The sequence below is a fragment of the Egretta garzetta genome, unplaced genomic scaffold (assembly GCF_000687185.1).
Source record: "Egretta garzetta isolate BGI_Z169 unplaced genomic scaffold, ASM68718v1 scaffold293, whole genome shotgun sequence".
In the NCBI taxonomy this organism is placed as follows: domain Eukaryota; kingdom Metazoa; phylum Chordata; class Aves; order Pelecaniformes; family Ardeidae; genus Egretta; species Egretta garzetta.
In genome coordinates, this window is record NW_009259318.1 from 2,478,728 (window position 1) to 2,502,874 (window position 24,147).

The window sequence follows — 24,147 nt, forward strand, 5'->3', positions numbered from 1 at the left end:
TGAGTGTGAATGGACCGGTCTTCTGGGAGACATTATGACTGATGAAATGTGAAAAACTATGTAATGGGAATAGTATGGAAGAGCCTGTACATGCCCAAAACTGAAACATAATTATAGTTCCCATACCACATGTAACGAAATTCTTCAAGTTATTTGCAGTGTATAGCATGGATCTCTACCCTATTACATTTAAGACTTTAATATTGTGTTGGGAACAACTACAGTTTATATCTGCTCATTTATTCTAGAGGATGTAAGTACAGAGACTTTCCACTGAGGAGGACATTAAGTAAGAAAAACAAGTGCTAACTCACATGCAGAACAATCTGTTAATTAATATTAAGTGTTCTCAGTATTAATATACATTTTGCTGGCAAAACTGTATCATATGGTAAATAGCAAACAGTACATTTAGCTCAGGAAGCCTGCTCTGACTGCCTTCAGGTTTCTAAAACATTACTTAAGTAGTTACTTCTTTGGGATATAGCTACAACTGTGCCAGGGCATCGTATGCCACTGATGCTTTCCTACTTTCCCACATAATCTAAATGAAGGGACATAATAGCAAGAGAAAGCAAGTAAGAAAGAGCAAACAGGAGAACAATCCCAGGGAAACTGACAGAAGAAAATACTTCCATTAAATACAGTAAGCATGAAAGGAATTCTTATCTTCATTAGGACTTTTGCATGTCTTATCTCAAGAGCATCATTCTTCAGATTAAATTAAAGTCCACAAAATATTGACTTGGAAAGGGTCGCCAGCTGTCATCAATAGGTGCTGATACTGAAGGTGTAATACCCAACGCAATTTTATATACTACATATATTTATAAGTATATTAGTATATATGTATTAGTCTACTATAGTATACTATCTTACTATACATAAATATGTACGAAAAAACTACACAAGGAGAGTTTTTGTTTCTCTAGGTAGGAAACTGACTTGCAGACTGCAAAGGGACAAAAAAAGACTGCAGAAGATTAGGTTAACCCAACGAGTAACAAGTCAAGCAAAACTGCCAGGCCTGTGTGGATGAACAAGGTGCTCGTGGCAAAACTCAAAAACAAACAGGAAGCATACACAGGTTGGAAGCAAGGACATGTAACCTGGGATGAACACAGAGACACAGCATGCAGGGATGAGGTTAGGAAAGCCAAAACCCAGCTGGAATTGAATCTGGCAAGGGACGTCAAAGACAACCAGAAGGGCTTCTAGAAGTAGAGATGACAAGAGGAAGGCTAGAGAAATGTAGGCCCACACCTGAAGGAGATTGTATTGGGTTTATGTAGCAAGGTCTTGGTAGTGAGGGGGCTACAGGGATGGCTTCTGTGAGAAGCTGCTAGAAGTTTTCCCTGTGTCCACTGCTGGCCAAGGCCAAGCCAATTAGTAACAGTGGAAGTGCCTCTGTGATAACATATTTAAGAAGGAAAAAAACCACGGAGGTCCACGGTGAAGCAGATATCCACCTGTAGCCCATGGAGGACCCCACACCGGAGCGGGTGGATGCCCGAAGGGAGGAGGCTGTGACCCTGTGGGAAGCCTGCGCCTGATCAGGTTCCTGGCAAGCCATTGTAGACCTGGGGAGGGGAGGAGCCCATGCTAAAGCAGGTTTGCTGGCAGAACTTGTGAACCCGCAAGAGACCCATGCTGGAGCAGTCTGTTCCTGAGGGACTGCACCCTGTGGAAATTATGGACCCATGCTGGAGCAGTTCGTGAAGAACTGTAGCTCGTGGGAAGGACTCACGTTGGAGTTCGTGGAGGACTGTCTCCTGTGAGAAGGACCCCATGCATGAGCAGGGGAAGAGTCCTCTCCCAAGGAAGAAGAAGCGGCAGAAACAACGTGTAATGAACTGACTCCAACCCCCATTCCCATCCCCCTGCGCCACTGGGGGGGAGTAGGCAGAGAAACTAGGAGTGAAGTTGAGCCCAGGAAGAAAGGAGAGGTGGGGGGGAAGGTGTTTTAAGATTCAGCAGTTTTTATTCTCTCCTTCTCTGATTTTGTTTTATAATAAATGAATTATTTTCAAGTTGAGTCTGTTTTGCCAGTGATGGTAACTGACAAGTGATCTCTCCCTGTCCTTATCTCGACCCACGAGCCCTTTGATCTACTTTTCTCTCCCCTGTCCAGTTAAAGAGTGGAGTGATAGAGCAGCTTTGGTGGGACCCTGGCATCCAGCCAGGGTCAAACCACCACAGAGATGGTAGACCTGGTCACACAGGACATGGAAAAAGCTGAGGTACTGAATACCTTTACTAGCAAGACCAGCCTTCAGGAATCCCAGAGACCAGGGGAAAGTCTGGAGCAAGGACGACTTACCCTTAGATCAGGTCAGGAAATACTTAAGCAAACTGGACATAATTAAGTCCATGTGGCCTGTCAGGATGCACCCACAAGTGCTGAGGGAGCTGGCTGATGTCATTGCAAGGCCCCTAAATACTCTTAGACTGGCAACTGGGAGAAGTGCTTGAGGACTGGAGGTAAGAAAATGTCACTCCTATCTTCAAAAAGGGCAGGCTGGTCAGCTTCACCTCAACACCTGGTAAGGTGATGGAACAGCTAATCCTGGAAACAATCTCCAGGCACAGGAAGGACAAGAAAGTCACCAGAAGTAGTCAGCATGGCTTCATCAAGGAGACATCATGCTTGACCAACTCGATCACCTTCTGTGGTGAAACAACAGGTTTGGTGGACACTGTCTACCTAAAGTCCAGTAAAGTCCACATTTTACACTATGTCCCTTAAGATCCTCATAGAGAATCTGTCGACATGTGGGCTGGATAAGCAGACAGTGAGGTGCATTGAAAACTGGCTGAACAGCCAGGCCCAGAATGTGGCCTGTTTTAATATCTTCATTAATGACCTGGATGATGGGGCAGAGCATACCCTCAGCACGTCTGCAGATGGCACAAAACTGGGAGGAGTTTTTCATATGCCAGAGGGTCAAGCTGCCATCCATAGGGACTGAGCAGTCTGGAGAAACAGCCTGGTAGGAACCTCGTGAAGTTCAACAAGGGGAAGTGCAAAGTCCTACACCTAGGGAGGAACAACTCCATGCACCGATATATGCTAGGTATGAGGCTGATCAAGCACTGGCACAGGTTGTCAAGAGAGGTGGTGGAATCTCCCTTCCTGTAGATATACAAAGGCTGTCTGGACACAGTCTGAGCAACTGGCGCTAGGTAGCCCTGCTTGAGCAGGGGGGTTGAGATAGATGACCTCCAGGGATCCCTTCCAACTTCAACCATTCTGCGAACCATGATCATATTTACCAAGCCCTAATCTACCAAGCATTAATCATGAGGCTACTGGGTTTTCCTCACAACTTTTCCACAGAAAGTACTAAAAAGAACTTGCTATTGTATTACAAAGCAAACAGCAGTGGAGTGCTGCATATTTATGGACCTATCACAGGTGAACTCTTCCAAAAGACCCACTGCCTACAGTTCACTACAGCATATATGCTGTTTTCCAGTATTTATTCTGGACATTACCTTTTATTCCTAGTTTCAAACATATGAAACTTCAAACCTCACAATGAATATAATCAAACCCACCATTTATATTAATAAAACTATAACTGAACTAAACATACCTTCTGTGCCAAAAATTGGGAACATTCCTATCTGCAGCTTTTTTAACCTTTGAGAAGTCATCAACATACATTTCAGAAATTGAAATAATGCATATTGAATTTTCACAGAGTAGTACTATTCATAACACATAATGATGTTCATAGCACATTCCTAGAGGATAGCTTTAGTCTTTTCATGTATGTTCAAAAACCCAAGATGACTACAAAGAAACCTGACATTCAGTCCAATAGCTTCAAAAGCATGCAGGCAGAAATTCCACTTAAGCATAAATAAAAACTTTCTAAGATTTAATTCTAGAAGTTACAAATTAACAACTCATGGCATCACTGTATGTAAAGATTCTAAGATTAACGTATCTTTGAAATTTTTCCAATGTAGTAAGAGGACAAATTGTTTTCTTCCTTCCTTCCTTGTATTTGAAGTATAGAAAAAAAGTTGAAGTATAATGTAAACAATCCTATTTAATAAAACATCAACAGAAAAATAATTTACATCTTTATATTTGAATCTCCTTTTCATTTTTCACTATCTGAACTATTTTATTTGGTTGCCTCTTAATACAAAGCTCCAGAAGCAAACCATGGTGATAATACTTACCTCTTCTTCCAATCTTAACTCTTTTCTAATTTGTGAATACATTTTGGAACACTAAAACCATTCAAAATCAGACATGCTACATGAAAAGCTATCAATGGCTATTTTCCCATCAAAGTACAAGCAAAGCAGCTTCGACACAAAGTGGTTGCTATATTTACTCAGGGCTACAAATGCTTTTTTGTTTTGTTTCCTGAAGACAAAGAATGAAAGGTACAACGTGCAAGTTGAACAAAAATGACAGAATTTTCAGGACAACAAGAGAGACAAATAATCATATTTTCATCAAGCTGTTGTATTTGTTCCATTAGAAAGGTGACAAGAATTCAGATCAGGAGATGAAATGAACAACAATTTGGGATACGGAGCATCAATCACATCAAGGAGTTTGTGATAATACAAGTGCCAAGAAAAACAGGTACTGCAGAAGATGACAGCAGAGCTTTACATAGACGTGCTCAGCTGAAGATCTTCAATAGAAGCTTCTATTGACCTTGTTGTTCAAGAGGTTTATAAAATAAAAAAAATGACACATGCCAATTAGACCATATCACCCAACCCATAATGCAAACTGCATCTGCAACTTACTCCAACACTTTCCTTGCATCCAGAGAATTGCTATAAAATTGCAAACTTCTAGATTAAATTGTTGGTTATTTGTTTTTACATACCTGACAAATTCATAAATAATCTAAGCAAGTAGAAAAAAACCCCACCCCAATCCAAAGAGATACAGGTTACACCTATGCCAGAGACAACAACAAAGTAAATCAAGAAAGCAGAACTAACAACTTCTCCCTTATTTTAAGATACAATAGTACTACTATGGTTTCTGAAGGAAACTGTTTGTTGCCCAGCCTCAGAAAAATTCCAGCTAGAAACATCTCCCACAGTCCAAAACAAGGTATCCAAATCACAGATACACAGATTTTATATTAAGACCTTCTCACTTCTTGTTGTGTATCTTAGGGAACTAGTCATTCAGTTCCACATTCTGAATGACTATATTTGGCTTACTGTAAAACCTCACACAGAACATAGATGTGTTCATAGTATTAACTCCTATTCTAACAAGGCAGATGTATTTAAAAACAGCAAAAATGTTATATTCTGTACAACAGTGATTTAAGTTTACAGTAATTGATAATCTGATTAGTGTAACATTTCAAATACTGCATTAATCAGATTTTTGGTTCAGACATTCCTGGCCCTGCCCTTAATTGCTAATGTCTTTTTGCTGGCAGTGAGGTAGGCCAGACTGGAGTAAAATATTCCAAATAATTCAGCCTGGGGAGTATCCCCCCTGGATTTGAGTTATGACCTTAGTGACTGGGAGTGGGCTATTTATTTTTTCTCAGTTTATGACCAAAGTATTAAATCACAAAATCACACAATCATTCAGGTTGGAAGAGACCTCTGGAGGTCATCTAGTAGAACCTCCTGCTAAAGGCAAGATCAACAGTGAATTCAGACCACATTGTTCAGATTCTTGTCCAGTCAGACCTTGAAAACCTCCGAGGACAGAGATTTCACAACCTTGCTGGTTAAAACATCCCAATGCTTATCTTCATCACAAAAATATTTTTTTCCTTATACCAAGTTGCAACTTCCCATGTTTCAATTTATGACCATTTCTACTTGTCCTCCTGCTGTGCATCTCTGCAGAGCCTGCCTAGCTCCATTTTTCTGACAACCCTGTAGGTATTGGACATCCACTATTAGGTTCCCCCTAAGTCTTCTCTTCTCCAGGTTGAGGTCAAGATATACAATGTCCACTGCATTCCCCTCATCCACAGTCTAGGTGTTTCATCATAGAAAGCAATCAGGTTGGTCAGGCATGATTTATCTTTTGGTAAATTCATGTTGGCCATTTCCTATCACCTTTTTCATGTGTCCAGAAATGGCTGCTAAGAGCACTTGCACCATGATTTTTCCAATGACCAAAAGGCTGGTGCACCTGGATCCATACATCATCTTTCTTGTCTTTCTTCAATAATCAGAGACTTTCCTCAGTCTCTGAGTTGATTTAGAATGCTCTCATAGAGACAGCCAGCTCTCATCACTTAACAAAACCAGTCTGCTCTCCTGAACTCTGTGGTCTGTCCTGTCCTATGTTCCATGGTCTGAAGCGGCTCATTTTTATGACAACCTCACCTCTTCTTCCCTGCTTTTTTAATGAGCTGATATCCATCATCCATACTAGAGATCCAGTCACATAAAGTATCCCAACACATAGCAGTTACTTCAACAATTTCATGGTTCAGCCTCTGCACATGGAGCTCTAGCTCCTCCTGCTTGTTTCCCAGATTGCATGTATTTGTATCTGCATATTTGACACAGGCCCCTGAAAATTGATTCAATCTTTGTGTTGCTTCACAAGCAGGAGTCTGATTTTGGTTCTTTCTTTTACCACTTCCCACCTCTGAAGTGACTAAACTCACACTTCTTAAAAATAAATAGATGTTAAACTCATATGTGACAGAAGATAGTCTTGCCTCCCTCCTTTGCAAGCAACATATAAGACAGACAAAGACATAGGAAATTATTTAGTTCCTAAGTCTGTGCTTAAGAACTTCACCTTGCTTAGCAAATATGATCACAACCTCTAGTTGCCAGTCTTCAGTGCAGTTCCAGTTGTACAGCATTTGTTACCAAAAAAAAAAAGAAAAAAAACACCACCAAAAAATGCTACTGTAGAAACTGACCACAAAAGACAAATCTATTTATACAGATAAACATTCAAAATTCTAAATCTATAGTGTTTTTCAAAAGATACTCTAAGAGGAATAAAAGTCAAGATCCTTGACAGTGATGTGGCTGTTTTATTTATTTTACACACTACATTTACTTCTTGATCTTGATGATATAAGGACTTAAAGAAACTGTGAGAAAGATTCTTTGAGAAACAATACCATTTCTTTCGTAACAGGAGTAAGTCTTTTTGAAAGCAAAAGAGCAGAGTTTTAACTGAGGGATGAAACATGAAGTTGGTGACAATATTAGAAAAATATATTTAAGTCAAATCTGGCCTTCTGCCAAAAATTATTTACTTCAGTTGAACCTGTTCATGGATATGCAAAGAACAGTTTTCTCACTACAGAACTGGGGAAAAAAAACCTACCAACCAACCAAACCAAAAAACCCCCAAACCCTGCCTAGTGACTTCTCTCCTGTCCAAACAAGGAACAGAGACAAACAGAATTAACATGGATAAAATTTAGGATTTGTCATCTTAGAATCTTTCCTTTTCTCATTGTCTCAATTTAAGAACTGCACTCCTGTCCAAGACTTGCACATGCATACCTTCGAGGCAGTGACTGAATTTCCCATTAATGTATCTAATACCCATTCACTATCTAGACCTTTTTCATTTTGCCATTACATTGTTTCTCAGATACACTCTTCCCTCCCCTCACTCTCTCCTTCCCTCCAAGGATGGTAAAACCATGGTTCTCATCTTTGAAATTTTTTCTTTGGACAACAGTAACTCTCTCCACAGCTCCCTTTAATCTATTCAATATGCTGCAGTTTAAAAAACAAAACAAAAAACCCCACCCAAACCAACAAGAAACCCCACCCAAGACCCCACAGTTAAAAAAAAAAAAAAAAAAGACAAGAACAGAATTCACACTTTCCCCCCCAAAAAATCAAGAGTATGACAAAACAACAAGAGCGAGAACTATCCTGGTGCTGAAAAAGTGAGAGGGATAAGCAAAGGAATTCTAATTTGGACACAAAATATCAGTTCTTCTAACCCTACAAACTACGACCATACATATGCCACCCCTTTCGAGAGTCCCTCTGTTTCTTTCCACAAGCCAGTTGGCAGGGATGAAGAAACAAGCTCACTATTTCTTTGTTGTATAAGACAAATTAAAATGTAAATAGTTTTAAGGGCTGCAGCATTAGGACTGCATTTGACAGAAAGCTTTAGCTGTATTTTAATTTTTTTGAAACTTCTTGGTATTTTACACTATGTTAGACCTCCCACAGATTGGCTAATCCTGATGAGAAAATTCATGATTAAGACACGTTCTTGTTCTGAGCAGCTCCTCTCTTCAGAGGGACACAAACACTGCTTACAGTAAGGCTCTTTTCAAAAAGTCTTTTCAAAAAGTGAATGCAAATCCTGCTGGAACATAGCCTTCCTCAACTGGATACATACAGATTTATTAAGCATATGTAAAGGTATTTAAAAGGCTGGAGGCTACCTTTAAAAACCTAAAGTAGTGCAGCAGAGATTAAAACAAAATAGCAAAAAATGAATAAAAACTTGTTTCTTTGTTAAAAAAAAAAATACTGGGTTTCTATTGTGCAATGGAAGATTCATCAGCTATGGCAGTGATTGGTATCTGATAAGATAATTTAATTGGTGGCGACAGAATAGGAATGTGTGGAAAGTTGATGAAATACTTTCTTAGGAATTGCAAGATGTCTCAAAGAGCTGCTGTTTTTATTTAATACTCAGTTCTCAAAAGAATGTGCCAATACAGACAGACGACCCTGATGTAAGAAGGGAGTAAGTGCAACTAGACCCTCACCCCTGTGAGAACTATCTCATGAAGATATTATGTGACATATGAGATCTTCAGACTTCTCCTGTAGTCTTTGTTACAGGATAGCTACAATATGCTTTTTCTCCCTGCCTGAGAGATGTCCACTGTATTTTTGGCTGAATACCATAAAGCCCATAATAATTTTCCTCAGTTAACACTGTCACCATATTTTTAGTAAATAACAACAGTACAGACAGACTGTCTAAGACCCGCTTAATCTATCTTAACACAATAACATTGACTGCAGTGAACTGATACACGGCTAAAATGAGTCTTTATAAGCAGTGGGTCCAAGTCTCATTCACTGAGGCAACTTCTCACCACTCCAGCTGCATGCAGCTGCTTTCTTTCTGGTCATTGGGGTATTCCGTACAGGTAACAGAATTCCCAGGTGGCAGAGATATGATCACACTCCATACGAAACCCAGGAATTGTTCTTTTCTAGTGACCAAAATTACATTTGTCTCTACTCACAAGGGGAGGTTCCCAAATGAAACAGATCCAGTGGAAGGGATAACAATACTGAAGAATACCCAGTAAACACCAGAAGACTCAAGAAGGAAGAAAGGAGAGCAAAATCTCCCTAGAAGCAGCTAATTTCATCATAATCTAGTACAGATTTTCTTGTGTTCAAGCTCAAGTGTTTAGCACAACTCACTGTTAAAACCATCAATGAAAATTGCAACTGCTACATAAAAAATAAAAAGCATGAGATTAAATATTCCTTAATGGAAACAGGCATCAAGTGTCTCCTTACTTACAAAAGTAAGTAATTACAAAAATTATACTATCTTAGAACAGTAATAAGAATATCCTCTTAGTAGTTTCAAATAGTAGTTATTAAATAACATGAAGAGTTGTTTCTGGTTTGGGGTTTTTTTGGGGTGTGGTTTTTTTTTGGTTTTGGGGGTTTTGGGTGTTTTTTTTTTAAAAAAAAAAAAACAAAACCAAAGTATGTCGCAAAACAGTGTCGCAAAACCAGGCAACAAACTGAAACACTGCCTGAAATTATGGTTTAGTTCATGAAGATGGAAACGGATATCTCATTTTCTTATTTATCACTAACCAGAAGGCTCTTCAACCATAAAAATTACTTTTCCAGTTATACTGTTTGAATACAAAAATATTTTTCATTACTTCTTACTTATGAGCTCAAACTAGGTTTTTCCTTCTTGGCTTCCCTGAAGTTACCTAGCCTTATTTCAAACTGTCTACCTAGCAGATGAATGGAAATTTATTTTTCAATGAAGAACTCACTTCTTTCTGTATACTGATCTCAAAACTCAAGACTATACCCTCAGCCCTTTGAAAACTTAGCACAGGAACTTGGATTGTTCTCCCTACATAAAAAGGAACTACATTAAGTGCAGCATTACTAGCTGAAATTACTCTTAATATATAGAAAAATATTATAAAACATGAAGAAATTAAAAATTGCTCTCAGTCCTTTATCACAGTATCTTGGATTATTTTTTAAGCATTAATCAGACTTTCATTTTCATATTTTAAGTTAAATTTAATTATGGTATTTATTTCTGGAAATTCATGTTGAACATCCTAAACAATTATTTGCTTGAGGATGCTTGAATTTGTAATGCATATCCAAAACCAAAAATATTGTCTGTCTAGCAATGCATTTAAGTAATAGGTTTATTTTTAAGGAATTGCATATGACTAGGAAAGTCTGTTCCATCTCAACATCATTCAGGTTTAAGAACAGATGTTCTAGTTTTCATTAGTATCAGTTTTCTTTAAGTGATAAAACTTTAGCCAAGAAAAGTAAAAAAGAGTTCTCAGTAGTTTAAGTACATGATTATTTTAAATGTCACATGCTGTTCTGGACCTTTTAAGCCTTTAATGAGGAAAAAAATTATACAAGTCTCAGCAGCAAAACTTTTTTCTTCTGTTAAGAACAGTAACAGTAAAGTAACTAGAAGCAATTACTGTCACTATGGTTATCTATAAGCAGAATAAAAAATAATCAGTTAAGAATATATACCAGCAAACCACTTTGACCTTATGAACACGTATTTTTATTTGAAGAAAAAAAATAAAGATGGAACGGGAATGTAGTTACATTGGCATATAATTAGAGCTGACTTTTACTTTCAATCTCCCAGATGTTATTTTATCCTTTAAAGTTTCTCATAATCAGATAGTAGTTTTAAAACCCTGATGATATAAAGTTGCTAAACCTGTATTCTATTGTGATCACTACAATAACTAACACTTTACCACTGTAGCTGCCTTACCCAATATCAGGAGCTATATAGAAATGACCTGTTACACACCTTTGCAGTAGTTCATAACACTAGTTGTTTGTTGAAATTAAGATGCTATGCATTTTGCCTACATATTAAAATTCCAGCAATTTACTCAAGTAAAAAGAGCCTAAATCTTATAGGCATAATTAATAAGTAAGTTTCCAAGTTAACAAAGAATGCATGAATAAATTTAACTGTTATATGCAAGTCAAATGAGTTCTTCTTAGTTATGTATTAACCTCCAGTGTATGAATTAGACTAGAATACACTTACAGAAATAAAATTGTTTAATACTTGACAAATAATACATTTTAACTGATCAAACTGTTCCAACACCAAGTATGTACTATTTATAAAAAAAATTTAATACAGATTGAAGAAGTAAATTTAAAGGTGTTTAAGTAATAGGTTAATTAGGCAATAGTTCATAGTTTATTAATGGACTATGAACCAAATAAGATGATTTAGCAGTTAGAGGGCAATGCAAGGACAATTCTTCAAAACTGTTCCCAAAATATCATCTTACTATTTGCTATGCATCTTATTTCTCCCGGGTACGTAAACATGAAATACAGAAATTCTGTTCAAAGTATTGACTCATTTTGACTAATATTGGCTAAGATTTAGTATTTTGATAGTGAGCAATGGTCAACTACTAACAATACTTACAGTGTCTCAGATGCCTTACACTGAACACAAATAGGACTCAATTGGATCCAGAGACATGCAGTTGCTTTGGTACTGTTCCCCACGTTTTTTAAGAAAGTGCATGCCAAGTAACAGAGAATCGACCTAGAAGTGTTGCCTTAACAGTACAATTATCCAAGTTCTACTCTACATGGGTTTCTTAATTTTGAGTACATTTTGCACATTTCTATTATCCCCCCAATAATCCAACAAGATACTATTTCCATTAAAGCTAGATCCAATGAAAATCTTGATGAGACAAGTTTGGTAGTAATGAACTCCAATTTATCAGTGTTAAATACATTTGGACATTTCACAACTGTCTCAGTTAGAATTTCCATATTAAATAGAAAAAAGAAAAAGATGAATCATACTGAACACACTCACTGTGAATGCACAAACTGAGATGTGCAGCAGTGGTAGTGGACTTGTGACACACTGAACATAAATTAGTCAATGCTATGGGTGCAACTGAATACTATAGTACAAGGCAAGTTAGGCATTCAAAGTTGTTAAGTAACAGCACAACAGCGTAATAGAGGTGTATTTGAACACAGCATATTTTTAAAACAAAATAGCATAATTAGTCTTATACCCACTCTTCTAATTAATCATTCTGAAACAAGACAACAAAATAATTCATAAAAAAAGAATTTAAGTGGAAAACAAAAAGGCCTGGGAGCAGAATCTTTTCCTAGCAGAAACAAAAAGTTATTTTTCCTCATACCATGAAAAAATAATTTAGAGTGAAGAAGACATCAGAACTGAGGGGAAAAAAACAGACTAAAAGATAAAAAGCTCTGAAATCATTAATAAAATAGAGACTTCGAATAAAAATGAGTGTCTGAAAGAAGAGTACATACAGTAACATTAAAAAAAAAATAAAAGGTGAAGAAATAAACGTGAGGTATCTGGCACAAACTTGAAAAAGAGGTGGGCAAGGGATTGTTGCCATATCCATAAATACCTTTAATAGTTCAGCAAAAAGATGCATTGCTATCTGTGAAAGTGCCTTTTCTGAAAACCTCCATTTTCAGTGTTCCATCATTCTAAACCCTGCTGTGACCTGTGAAATTTCCTGGAAATCTTATTTATAAATTTAGTTGCAGGTACAGCAGATAACTTTTTTCACACCTATTTTTCGTTATTAGCATTCTGTCTCCTCTATGTCTGCACCTAAAACCAACCTAAATATTTTCTTAGAAGATGGTATTTAACAGGATGTAAGTCATATATTAGTTCTGTAAAAAAACATACATTTTCTAGTACTCCAGCCACAAAAAGCACCTACCTCCAAGACCTGTTTCAAATCTCCTGCAGAACACCTTTTCCAGTATCATAAATGCAGCTTTCTGGAATGAAAGAACAGGAAGGCGACGACAGGGTGTTGCCTTTTATGTGACAGAGGGGTTGGAATGGACAGAACTCTGTTTTGGGGCAGGTGATCAGTCAAGAACTTACAGGTCGGGATTAGCAGACAGACCAGCATAGAAGATATTGCTGCATCTGCCTGCTATAGACCAGATGGCCTACAGGAAGATGATGTAGATGATGGGACAATGGTTGATGCTCAGACAATGGAAAGAAGCCTCCCATTCACAGGCCCTGGTCCTCATGAGTGACATTATCCACCACCCAGTATTTGCTGGAGAGACAACACAGCAGGGCACAAGCAATCCAGGAGATTCCTGGGGCACATTGATAACAACTTCCTAACACAGGTGACTGAGGAGCAATCTCTGAGGCACTCTGTTGGACCTTGATACTTAAAAACATGGAAGGACTGTTTGAGGTTGTGAAGATAAGTGGCAGCCTGCCTTGGCTGCAGTGACCATGAGATGGTGGAGTTCAGAGGAAAGGAAGAAGCAGGGCAAAAAGCAGGATCACAACACTGGACTTCAAGAGAGAAGACCGGTCTTTTTTGTGGTCTGCTTGGAAGAATCCCATGGGATACAACCCTAGAAAGACGGCTCCAAGAGAGCTGGTTGCTATTCAAAGATTATCTCCTCCAAGTTCAAGAATGGTCCATCATAACAGGCAAGAAATCAAGCAAAGGCAGCAGGAGGCTTGCATGGATGAACAAGAAGCTCCTAACTAAACTCACGTCATAAAAAGGAAGTGTACAGGAGGTGGAAGCAGGAGCAGGCAACCCAGGAAGAACACAGAGCTGCTTTCCAAGCATGTAGGGATGGGGTTAGAACAACAAAAGACCACCTGGTTTTGAATCTGGCTAGGGATGTGAAGGGCTACAAGAAAGAACTCCCGAAGTGTGTTAACAGATGAAGGAAGACTAGGGAAAACACGAACCTGCTGCTGAGTGGGGGAGGGGCCCTGGCGACAAAGGACATGAAAAATGCCTTCTTTGCCTCAGTTTTTACTAGTAAGACTGGCCTTCAGGAATCCTGGGCCCCTGAGACCCATGGGAAAGTCTGGAGCAATGAAGACTTAAGCCCTCAGTGAAAGAAGATCAGGTTATGGAACACTAAAACAAAGCAGACTTAAACAAGTCCATAGTGCCTTAATAGGATGCAGCCACAAGCACAGAGGGAGTTGGCTGATGTCATTGAGGCCACTCTCAATTCTCTTCAAAAGGTCATGGCGATCAGGGGAGGTTCCTGAGGACTGGAAGAAAGCAAATGTCATGCCTGTCCTCAAGAAGGGCAGGAAAGAGGATCTGGGGAACTACAGGCCCATCAGCCTCACCTGAGTCCCCAGGAAGGTGATGGAGGAACTGATCCTAGAAAGCATTTCCAGACATACAAAATACAAGAAGGTGTAGTCAGCATGGATTGATTTATGAAGGGAAAATCATGCTTAACCATCCTGATAGCCTTCTGTGATAAGAGTGGTGTACGTTGTTTACTTTAGCAAGGCTTTTGACACTGTCTCCCATAAATCTTTATAGAGAAGCTCACAAAGTATGGCTTAGACAAGTAAGCAGACAGTGAGGTGGACTTCAAACTGACTGAATGCCTGCGTCCAGAGGGTTATGATCAGTGGCCAAAAGTCCACCTGGTGACAAATGATGTACCCCATGGGTTGATAATGGGGTAAATACTGTCTAACCTCTTCTTTAATGACCTGGGTGATAGAGCAGAATGCACCCTCTGCAAGTTTGCAGATGATACAAAACTGTGATGAATTAGTGATACACCTGATCACCCTGCCATTCAGTGGGTCCTTGACAGGTTTAACAAAGGGAAATGTTCAGTTTGGCACCTGGGCAGGAATAACCCCATGCACCAGTACACACTGAGGGTCAAATAGCAGGAAAGCAGTTTTGCAGAGAAGAACCTGTGGGCAATGGTGGACAATTAGTCCACCAGTGTATTAACTACACCACTCAGCTTGGTGTCTAATCACAAACCTGCTGAGGGTGTTCTCAATCCCACTACATTGTTAGTGAAGATATTAAATAGTATTGGCTCGGACCCTTAAGGGACAACCGCCTGTTACTGGCTTCCATTTGGACATTGAGCTGTTGACTGTAACTCTTTGGATACAGCCATCCAGCCAATTCCTTATCTGTCTAATAGTCCATCCGTCAAATCCATCTTTCTCCAATTTAGAGGCAAGAATGTTGTGGGAAACCATATCTCAAGAGGTCCCTTCCAACTGCAATGATCCTGTGAATTAAAGAAATATTTTAAATGGAGTTTTTCTACTGTATCACAATTATTTTTAGAACAGTATTTTTCAAACTAAGAACTGATATATAGGGGAAGTAAAGAGCTCACTACAAAGCATCATAGCAAAAATATAACATTCATATAAGTGTCAAATAGTATCAGATGTTTTCTGTGAGTCACTAACCTTTTGACTGATATTTATTAATTAGACAAAGTAGCACTGAGCTTTCATATGTGCTTCACTGCTAATGTTGCACTCAAAAGCAGCAGTCAGTCACAGCAATATACTGGATACCATTTACTCCAGGCCAAGACTCTGAATCAACTGTAAGTCTCCAGTTTCCATTAAGAAATAAAAGACATTTTCACATTTGAGATATACATGAAGATTTTTATGTGAATTACTTAATTCCCAATTAAAATCCCAAGTAAATTATATTAAAATTCTCTAAGCTTTTTCTAGTATCCATGTGTGGCAAAACTGAATCAGTCAATAAACCAGTTCAACACAGCTCATGTGCAAGCATAGAAGCAGTTATGTTTAACCTACTTTAATAGCTAAGAAACAGAAATAGGAAAGACAGCAAAACAGTATGGTATTTTTGCTGCTTACATGATCCAGATATGTCAGTCATCCCTAAATCTCCAGAGCCAGTTCAATAAGAGAAAATCTGTTTCAGAACCTATAGTTGAATCCATGCTTTCAACCCTTTTTCCCCAATCCAAACTGAAGTTAAAATGGAATTATTTAAAATCTAATTGAAACTGTAGCATAAAACAGGCTATGCTTTTTTTTTTTTTTTTGCTATATCTTTCTTATACACTACCATGTTTCAGTAAAGGAAAACAATAACTTTTCTCTTAAATTCATATAGAGATGTTGGGGGGAAAAAACTCTCAGAAAAGCATAAATAATTTCTTTCTTTCAATTACCAAGTTTACAGATTTATTGTAATAAATGCATCAAGATATACTTAGCTTGCAAACAGAGGTAAATCTGTCAGTCCCTGCTTCATCAGTTTCTCTGGAATGGAGATAACCTTTGCAGTCAAAATGATATAAAATTAATTTCAAAGGTGAACAGCAGTTTGAAGAAAGAGCATGATTACTTCTGCCGTACTTTATTTTAGGTTCAGTATAATGGCAACAGACAAATTCTTGGATGTTATATTCCATCACTATCTTTATTTCCCCCCCCCCCAAGAGCTGTCCCCCCCAAATAGAAAAATTGCTCTCTTTATCAAAACAGCATAAAGACGTGTCTGTTTGTATGGGAGTACACTATATTTACTAGAGTATTAAGGGAATATATATATACACACAGGGAATACTTCCTCCAGAGAAAGTTCTATCTTCCAACATAGGACACAAAATTTATTTATCCTATGGCCAACTAGCATTAGGAAACATGACCATTTCACCCATCTCACTTCAACTGCAAGTGCTTCCAAGAGCTTGTTTTCCTAGACAGCCAACTGCAAGATTGCTTCTTGAAATTATATTCTTTATTTGATTCACACAAGATGAGGATTGCTTATGTACATTAAAAGCACAACACAGGAGTCTTCCTGAACAGGAAGCTTTCTCTCTGGGATCATCGGTGTTCATTCCAAATATGCAAAACTTTTATACCTTCCTACTCTCAACAAGAATAGGCCTGTGCATTTCGGATTTCTCTCATGTGTGCTCAGGTTTCAGCCACTGAGACTCATCACAACATGGAGAGCTGATGTATCACATATTGTAGCTCTAGTGCTGGCTAGAAATGGACAGTGTTCCTGTATCAACAACAAAACAGAGACTGGGGGAGTTAGAGAGCCCAGTTTGTTCTTCTCTCAAATGCTGGGAAGCACCCGTATTAGAAGCAGAATTATATTCCCCAGTTGTCAACACTGGACAAGAAACTAAGAGGTGAAAGCAGATGGAAGGCACAGAAGGGCTGAGTTTATCCATTAGGTAAGCAAGGTCAGGAGGAAGTAGGGAAATGGAAGAAGGAATAAAAACAGAGAAGGAGGAGGGGGCAAAAATAGAGTGATACAGGGAGCTGGAAGAGGTGCCTTAGGAAATGCACAAACCGGAAGAGTTAGCCCTAACTCACAATGATCTGTGCCCTATGCACACCAGCCATTGTGTCCAGATCAGTGCCACATGGCATCACTGTTCTAGGACAAGGTCCCTTAGAAGAAGTACTAGCCCTTGGACAAGATCACACTGGGACTAGTGAGAAGGGGCAATATCTACGATAAACTTCGCATTCCTCAATCCCTATTAGTGCCTTCTATTCAACTTTTAACTGCTGTCCTCCTCCCCTTCTTGAAAGACCCTCTCCAAAGCTGCTTTAACCTTCTCAGCAACCAACAGCCCTACTTACTTCTGGAACATCTTCTGTCAACATTGCAAAACTGAATTTTGCCATCATCAAGACAAAGTTATATACCTTGTTTTCTTGTTCTTGGAGTTGCAAAAATGCCAATTCTCCAAGACAAATTCTTTCCATTATAGGAAGTTTAGCATGTAACCACTAGAGCTAGTATTCAGCCATTTATTTCATTAATATTGAGATTACTATGACATCATATGAATCTAAAATCAAATATTTTAAGATACATTATAAAATATTATGAGGCTTAATTCAATTCTGAAAGCAAGAAACTCCATGAATGGGCAGGGGGCGCAGGGGGTGGTGCAACAGTTAGGGCACATGATTTTAAATGCTAAAAGAAAGAGGAAAAATATCAAAAGGATACATACACATAAAATCAGGCATCATCACATTAAGCCACATTATTTAACATTCCTTTTTCAACACCTTCTGAATACAAGCAAATTTTTTACTTGTATTAGGTGCACGTTTTGAGATTCATATTATGTTTGGTCCTAAATTGTAAGTACATAAAAGTCACTGTTTGTCAATTCTACTTAATTTAAAAGCAAAATTGTATGATGAATCTAGCATTAAAAATGTTTTAATTCTTATATACCTTACAAAGTAAAGTTTTGAACCATTATCTCCAAAAACAAGGAAACAGACACAATGAAATATGCATTCTATTTTATATAAATGTCTGTGATCTATGCGTCCAATATACAAAACCACAAAATTAACAGGCAATATTAATCAGAACAAAAATAAACTCATCCTCAGAATTAGGAGGGAAGAAACTAGCCCATGGTCTCAAGCTTACCTTTTCCTGTCTTAACACACAAAATCTTTTCATCATAATTTGAAGCTTTATAATTTAATGTGACATTTGCAAAGGCACTTGAGTGAAGAAATCCCCAAATATCATCAGTTACAGAAAGAAATAAATGAAACAGCATCTAGTACCAGCAATGATTTTACTTGGGTTGCAAAGCCATTTAAGCCCAGCTGGGTGTTACCGCATGACCCAGTGAAGTTTCTTTGGATCATTATGTACTGATTTGTCAATGTTTTCTTCGGTATAAGCTTCCTCTCTTTCCTTTCTAAAACAGGGAGTCTATCTGACCTGCTCTTTTACACACAAAAATATCATTCAAAATGAAATTATAGTATTAGCTAATTCATTTTTAATCATGACTTTTTGCAGCAACAGGTATATTGCTAAATAAAAAAAGCACATTGAAGTCACTTTTTTAATAAAAATTTAATAAAAGGCGGAACAGAAACAAAATATTCCAAAAGAAAACATTTTTGATGCTTTCAAAACTACTATAGATTTGTTAAGTTAGAACAACAGATTTCAGCTGCCATAAAAAAAAAAATCTATTTCAAAAAGGATAGCACCACATCAACTATATTGTTCTTTAAAAAAACAGCCTGCTTAACTTCCAGAAAGGGTTGATGATGGAGGAAAAAAAAAAAGTGTATAACCTCAACTAGAATTTTCCAGCAGTAATGCAGTATTACTTCAAATGTGGCTGTGTGGTAAATCAAAGAAATAGCAGAGGGAAGTATGATCCAGTTCTCAGTGAATCATCAAAAGCAGTTGTCTGTAGATAGACCAAACATCAGAAGTCTTATCAGCTAAACAATCTGTCCAAATAATTAAGTTCCTACTCAGAGCACTAGAACCCAGGCACTATTTTCCCTTCTCAAATTAAATGTTCCCTTTCTGGTTTGCAAATAAAAAAAAAAAAATCACCTACTAAACAGGACTATTCATTTAGCTATTGATGTTTTTTCACTGTATTACAAATTGGGATTCGGTAGTTTTAAAATGCAGTATTTATTCATTTCTACAACATATTGCAATGAGGCTGCAGCAAAATTTTAGATTTATAGGATTAAAATGGCCACTAATTCTGCATTACAGTCAAAAATATGTATTACCTACTATCACTAAATGTCATGAAAATATGCAGCACCTCACATTTAGAGAAGAGCTGAGGTGTTAAAACTTGAGATGAATATGTGGTCAAAAAAGGGGAAAAAAAATAAGACTGGCATACCGACACCAACAACAAATCAGACATACAACTGCACCTGTTCCCCTCCTGTCTAAATAAGCAAGGAATTACAAGGCTAAAATTGCATTTATGCAACTTTATGGTTGCATCACTGCACACAAGTCAAAAAACCTAAAGTTACACTTCCCACAGCAATTTTAACTCAGCTACATTTTGTATACAAAGAAGTTACAATTACAGTATTTTATTCTGCTTCTTAAATACTACAAACACCAAAGTGGGAATGTGGGAATCATAACTCTAATTTTATCAGCTTGTATGAATTAAAGATCTCAGAGACCATTGGATTAAATATCCAAACAACTCTATAATAGTAGTTAATAGCAATTTGTTTATTCTATTTATGAACCCACTTCTGCCCCTTTACTGTCCCTGGTTGTTGTAGTAACACATGGAAACAACATTAAGAATGTGAGAATACTACACCCTGTTCAATCTTGATTTTTTTAAAGCTCATTTTATTTAGATAAAACAGAACTTTTAACTTTTCTTTTACATGAGCATAAGTGTAGCAACAGTCCATTGTCATCCACTGGTTAAATGCTAACACTATACCAAAGACTTGGAATTCACCCAGTTAGGAGCAGTGATTATCATTCCCCTTCAATTCTTCCATTTCCAGTACTCCCAAACTCAGCATAAGGCTTTTTTCATACCTACAGTGAAGAAAGTTCGTGACTAGTCCAGAACACAATTCACTTCATCAGCATGCTAACCTAACTCAGGAAACATCTGTAATACGCTTTATTTTCCTACCTTGTCTTTCAAAATATTTTTTTTAAATATTAAAAAAACTAAAAGCATATTTTATTGAAACAATTTTGTGATAACAAAACTGTGGTAACATAATTGTCACCCTTGACTGAGGCAGAAATCAACAGGAAAAGATGAAAAACAAAGTTACTGGCTTAGTTGACACAGATTAATGAAATCTTCTCTCAGAACTAAGCACAATAACTTCATAAAAAAAAAAAAAGTCTAATCTAAATCTAAATATCGCTTATTAAAGATCTGACTGACTGGCTCTATTACCTCCAAGCCAGCTTTTGAGAATTCCCTAAGTCACAAGTGCTGGAAGCCAATTAGTAAATATAAAGGTGCATGAAATAATGCATGTTCATGTAAAAAGCCGTTAGAACCATCTCATATGGCATTTGTTTTATATATTATACTCAAATATTAACATAGACATTTCATTTAAGAGGAATTAAGTCAACACACACCTACAGCTTAGGATGCCAGAATCAGTTCAGCTGGAAGTCTTATCCTGAGAGTTCCCAAAGCTATGCCAGAGTCACCAGTATAGTCTGCTTTCAAGCATTTCAAGTCAACAACACTAATAACCAGCTGTTTCTATTGGAAAAAGAAATGCTAGCGAGACAGACATCTGTACTGTGTAGCTGCCAGATTTACTCAGTGTGTGGCCACAGGTGTTGACCCTAGTGTTGTAGGAGCCAAAGGAGAAAGACAAAAGGAATTGGCATTAAAAGCTGTACTAACAGAAAGCATCCAATATTCAAGTTTCATGAAAGTAATTTTAACTGTCAGCTCTTAGAAGCATGACTCACTTCTCTTTTCTGATTTGATTCTGCCTATATCCAGAAGACAACAAGAGGAAGTACATGAGTTTTTCTGCAAAGTAAGTTAAAGGTTATGACCCTTTCATTGCCATTCTTGACAACTGTAGTACCTGACTCAAAGAGGTATGACACAGACAGATACTTGCAAACCTCCATAACATTTCCACTACTTAAATACTTCTGCTTGAAGAGCATCATAGAAGTATTAAAAAATAAAATCCACTAATTCCATTATCAAGAGTTTATGATGATCATTAACTTTAGCCAGTATGATACTTCATAAATCAGAAGATTTTTAATCAAAACTTACTTACATAGCTAAGCAAACATTTCTCTCATTGAGTAGGATGTTACACACATAAACAAGGAAAAAAAAAAAAAGATTAGATGATTATATTACCATAAATTGTAGGAAGTACTGCAGCCAGGAATTCAATACAGATTATTACAGAAACCCTTAAGTACAAATGCGAAGCAATGCACTAACTACTTAAAAACCATTCACCGCAGAAAAAAAATTAAGTGAAGCTGAATTACAAACAAGAAACTTTTGAAATGTTGTAAGTTTACAACAACACTGGAAGATGAAAACTTCAGTGAAAAATTTGTCTTCTATGTGAGACTTCACACATATATTTAATGAACTATGTTGATTTTTGCAATGGAAGCAATTTTAATTCCATTGTCTAGCACCAAATTACACTTTGCAGATTTTTATTATGCAACACAAACTATTCCATACTCAAGTCAGCTAATACTTCATAAATAATTGGCTATAGCTACCATAGAACATGTTAAGTCACAGTGTTTTAACACTTCTACTGTGCAAAGTGTTTTTCTTTTCATATGTTCTATGAAATACATCATAATAAGCATGAGTGATGCAAGTTACAATAATGTAATTAAGCAAGCAGGCTATTAAACCTATATTCCCACTAATGTCAAAAGTCAGACTCTGATCGAAAGACCTTAGAAATTATTTAAATTTGAAAGGCTTTGGAGCAGGCCTGTAGATACTTAACAGAGTATTTGTTGGACATAAATATACTCTATAGAAAACCCTCAAGGAAAAAAAGGTAAGATACTACAAGAAAGAAATTACCTGGAGTGTCTTGTAATGATCTTGATGCGAAATTACTTTTTCTTTTTTTTCCTTCAAGGAATCAATTTCTAGAATGCTATGTTTTTCCAGTAAATATTCTAATTCCTATAAAGTTCAGAAAATAAAATACATGAAGTTACAAACTTTTGCAAATTGTGAAAACACAGATTCAGTTAATCATTCCAAATAATTTCATTTCTGAAGACTGACATTTGCTATTATAATATACACAGAGATAAAGGGTCATGCAAGAAAACTCTGATGGCAATCAAGACAGTATTTTAAAGAAGTATAAGGTATTTAAAATCAAAGACACGTCCTCTGAGAAGCAGCTAAGGTCACTGAGTTTGTCTAGTTTGGAGAAAAGGAGACTGACGGGCAACCTCATTGCTCTCTACGGGTTCTTGAGGAGGGGAAGTGGAGGGGGAGGTGCTGAGCTCTTCTCAGTGGGATCCAGTGCCAGGACATGTGGGAATGGCTCACTGCTACATCAAGGGAGTTTTAGACTGAACATTAGGACATTTCTTTACTGACAGGGCAGCCAAACACTGGAACTGGCTTCCAAGAGAGGTGGTCGATACCCCAAGCTTGTGCCAGTGTTTAAGAGGCATTTGGACAATGCCTTTAATAATTCACTTTAACTTCTGGTCAGCCCTGAAGTGCTCAGGCTGTTGGACTAGATGATTGGTTTAGGTCCCTTCCAACTGGAACTATTCTATTCTATTCTAATTATTTCCATATTTTTAATAGCTTGTTCTGTCTTTCTGCATTTGAAAAGCAGCATATTAAATGTACTTTTGCAAATGGTTTCACTAAAAAGGCAGAAATACCATTACATACAGCCCTAACAATCTCTACCTACATCTCCAAAATGAGCAAAATTTTAAAATATTCTGTGATCTTGCAGAGAGCCAGCCTAGAAGCCTACCCAACATGAACTGATAAGACAAGGAGAATGACACCACTGATAATTAACTTCAAAATTATTTGCTATACAAAGAGCTAAAGATTTTTATTTTTTCTTAATGCAGCTGTTGCTACTACCAAACTCATTCTTACTATACATAAGGTGTTGGCACCCTTTCAGTTGCTTGAGAACAACTATTCCTGCAGCCATGCAGGAAGCCAGCATAGAAACAAATGACCTGCCAGATCACTGTACAGCTATTCAAACAAAGGCACAACCGAGAGGGTCATAAGGAGGACAGAAAGAGCAGGTCTGCTTAGTTCAATCCTGCTTTTGGACGAAATAATAAAAACAGTTCTTGAGATTCAATGTCTTTGATTCAACCGTAGAGACAGAAACAGATTGTGCAACACCCCTTCAGTTCAGACCCTAGCTCTCAACCTATCTCCTCTTATAGTCTGCATTCATGCTTCCCTTCCAGCTCTCCTCTATATACTTATTTCCTAGCAAAACCAATCCATTCCAGACCTTCTCATATTTGGCTCTAGTTACTTATTCTCATTTTCATTTCCAACAAGCCATCTCCTCCTTCCCAAGCATACCTTAATAACTATCAAGGAACAGTATTAAGAATAGCAAAAATTAAACTTACTCTCCCATGCCTCAGTGACCTTTTGCTAACTGACACATAACTACAGGCATAGGCCTGCTTGGTACTCTATCCTATCCAGGTTAGAAGGAATATGAAGAATTTAGTTACCACAGCTCCAAGCGGGGGGGGG

The 24,147-nt window shown here is 37.5% G+C and overlaps 1 protein-coding gene across 1 annotated transcript in view; it reads right to left on the reverse strand.

The window, feature by feature from the left end:
• Positions 1-24,147, reverse strand: part of CCDC91 (coiled-coil domain containing 91) — a 162,982-nt gene that overhangs the window by 92,134 nt on the left and 46,701 nt on the right. Inside the window, exon 6 of the mRNA XM_009636535.2 lies at positions 22,459-22,563. Coding sequence (XP_009634830.1) covers positions 22,459-22,563 — 105 coding nt within the window. The remainder of the gene's footprint in view (positions 1-22,458; positions 22,564-24,147) is intronic.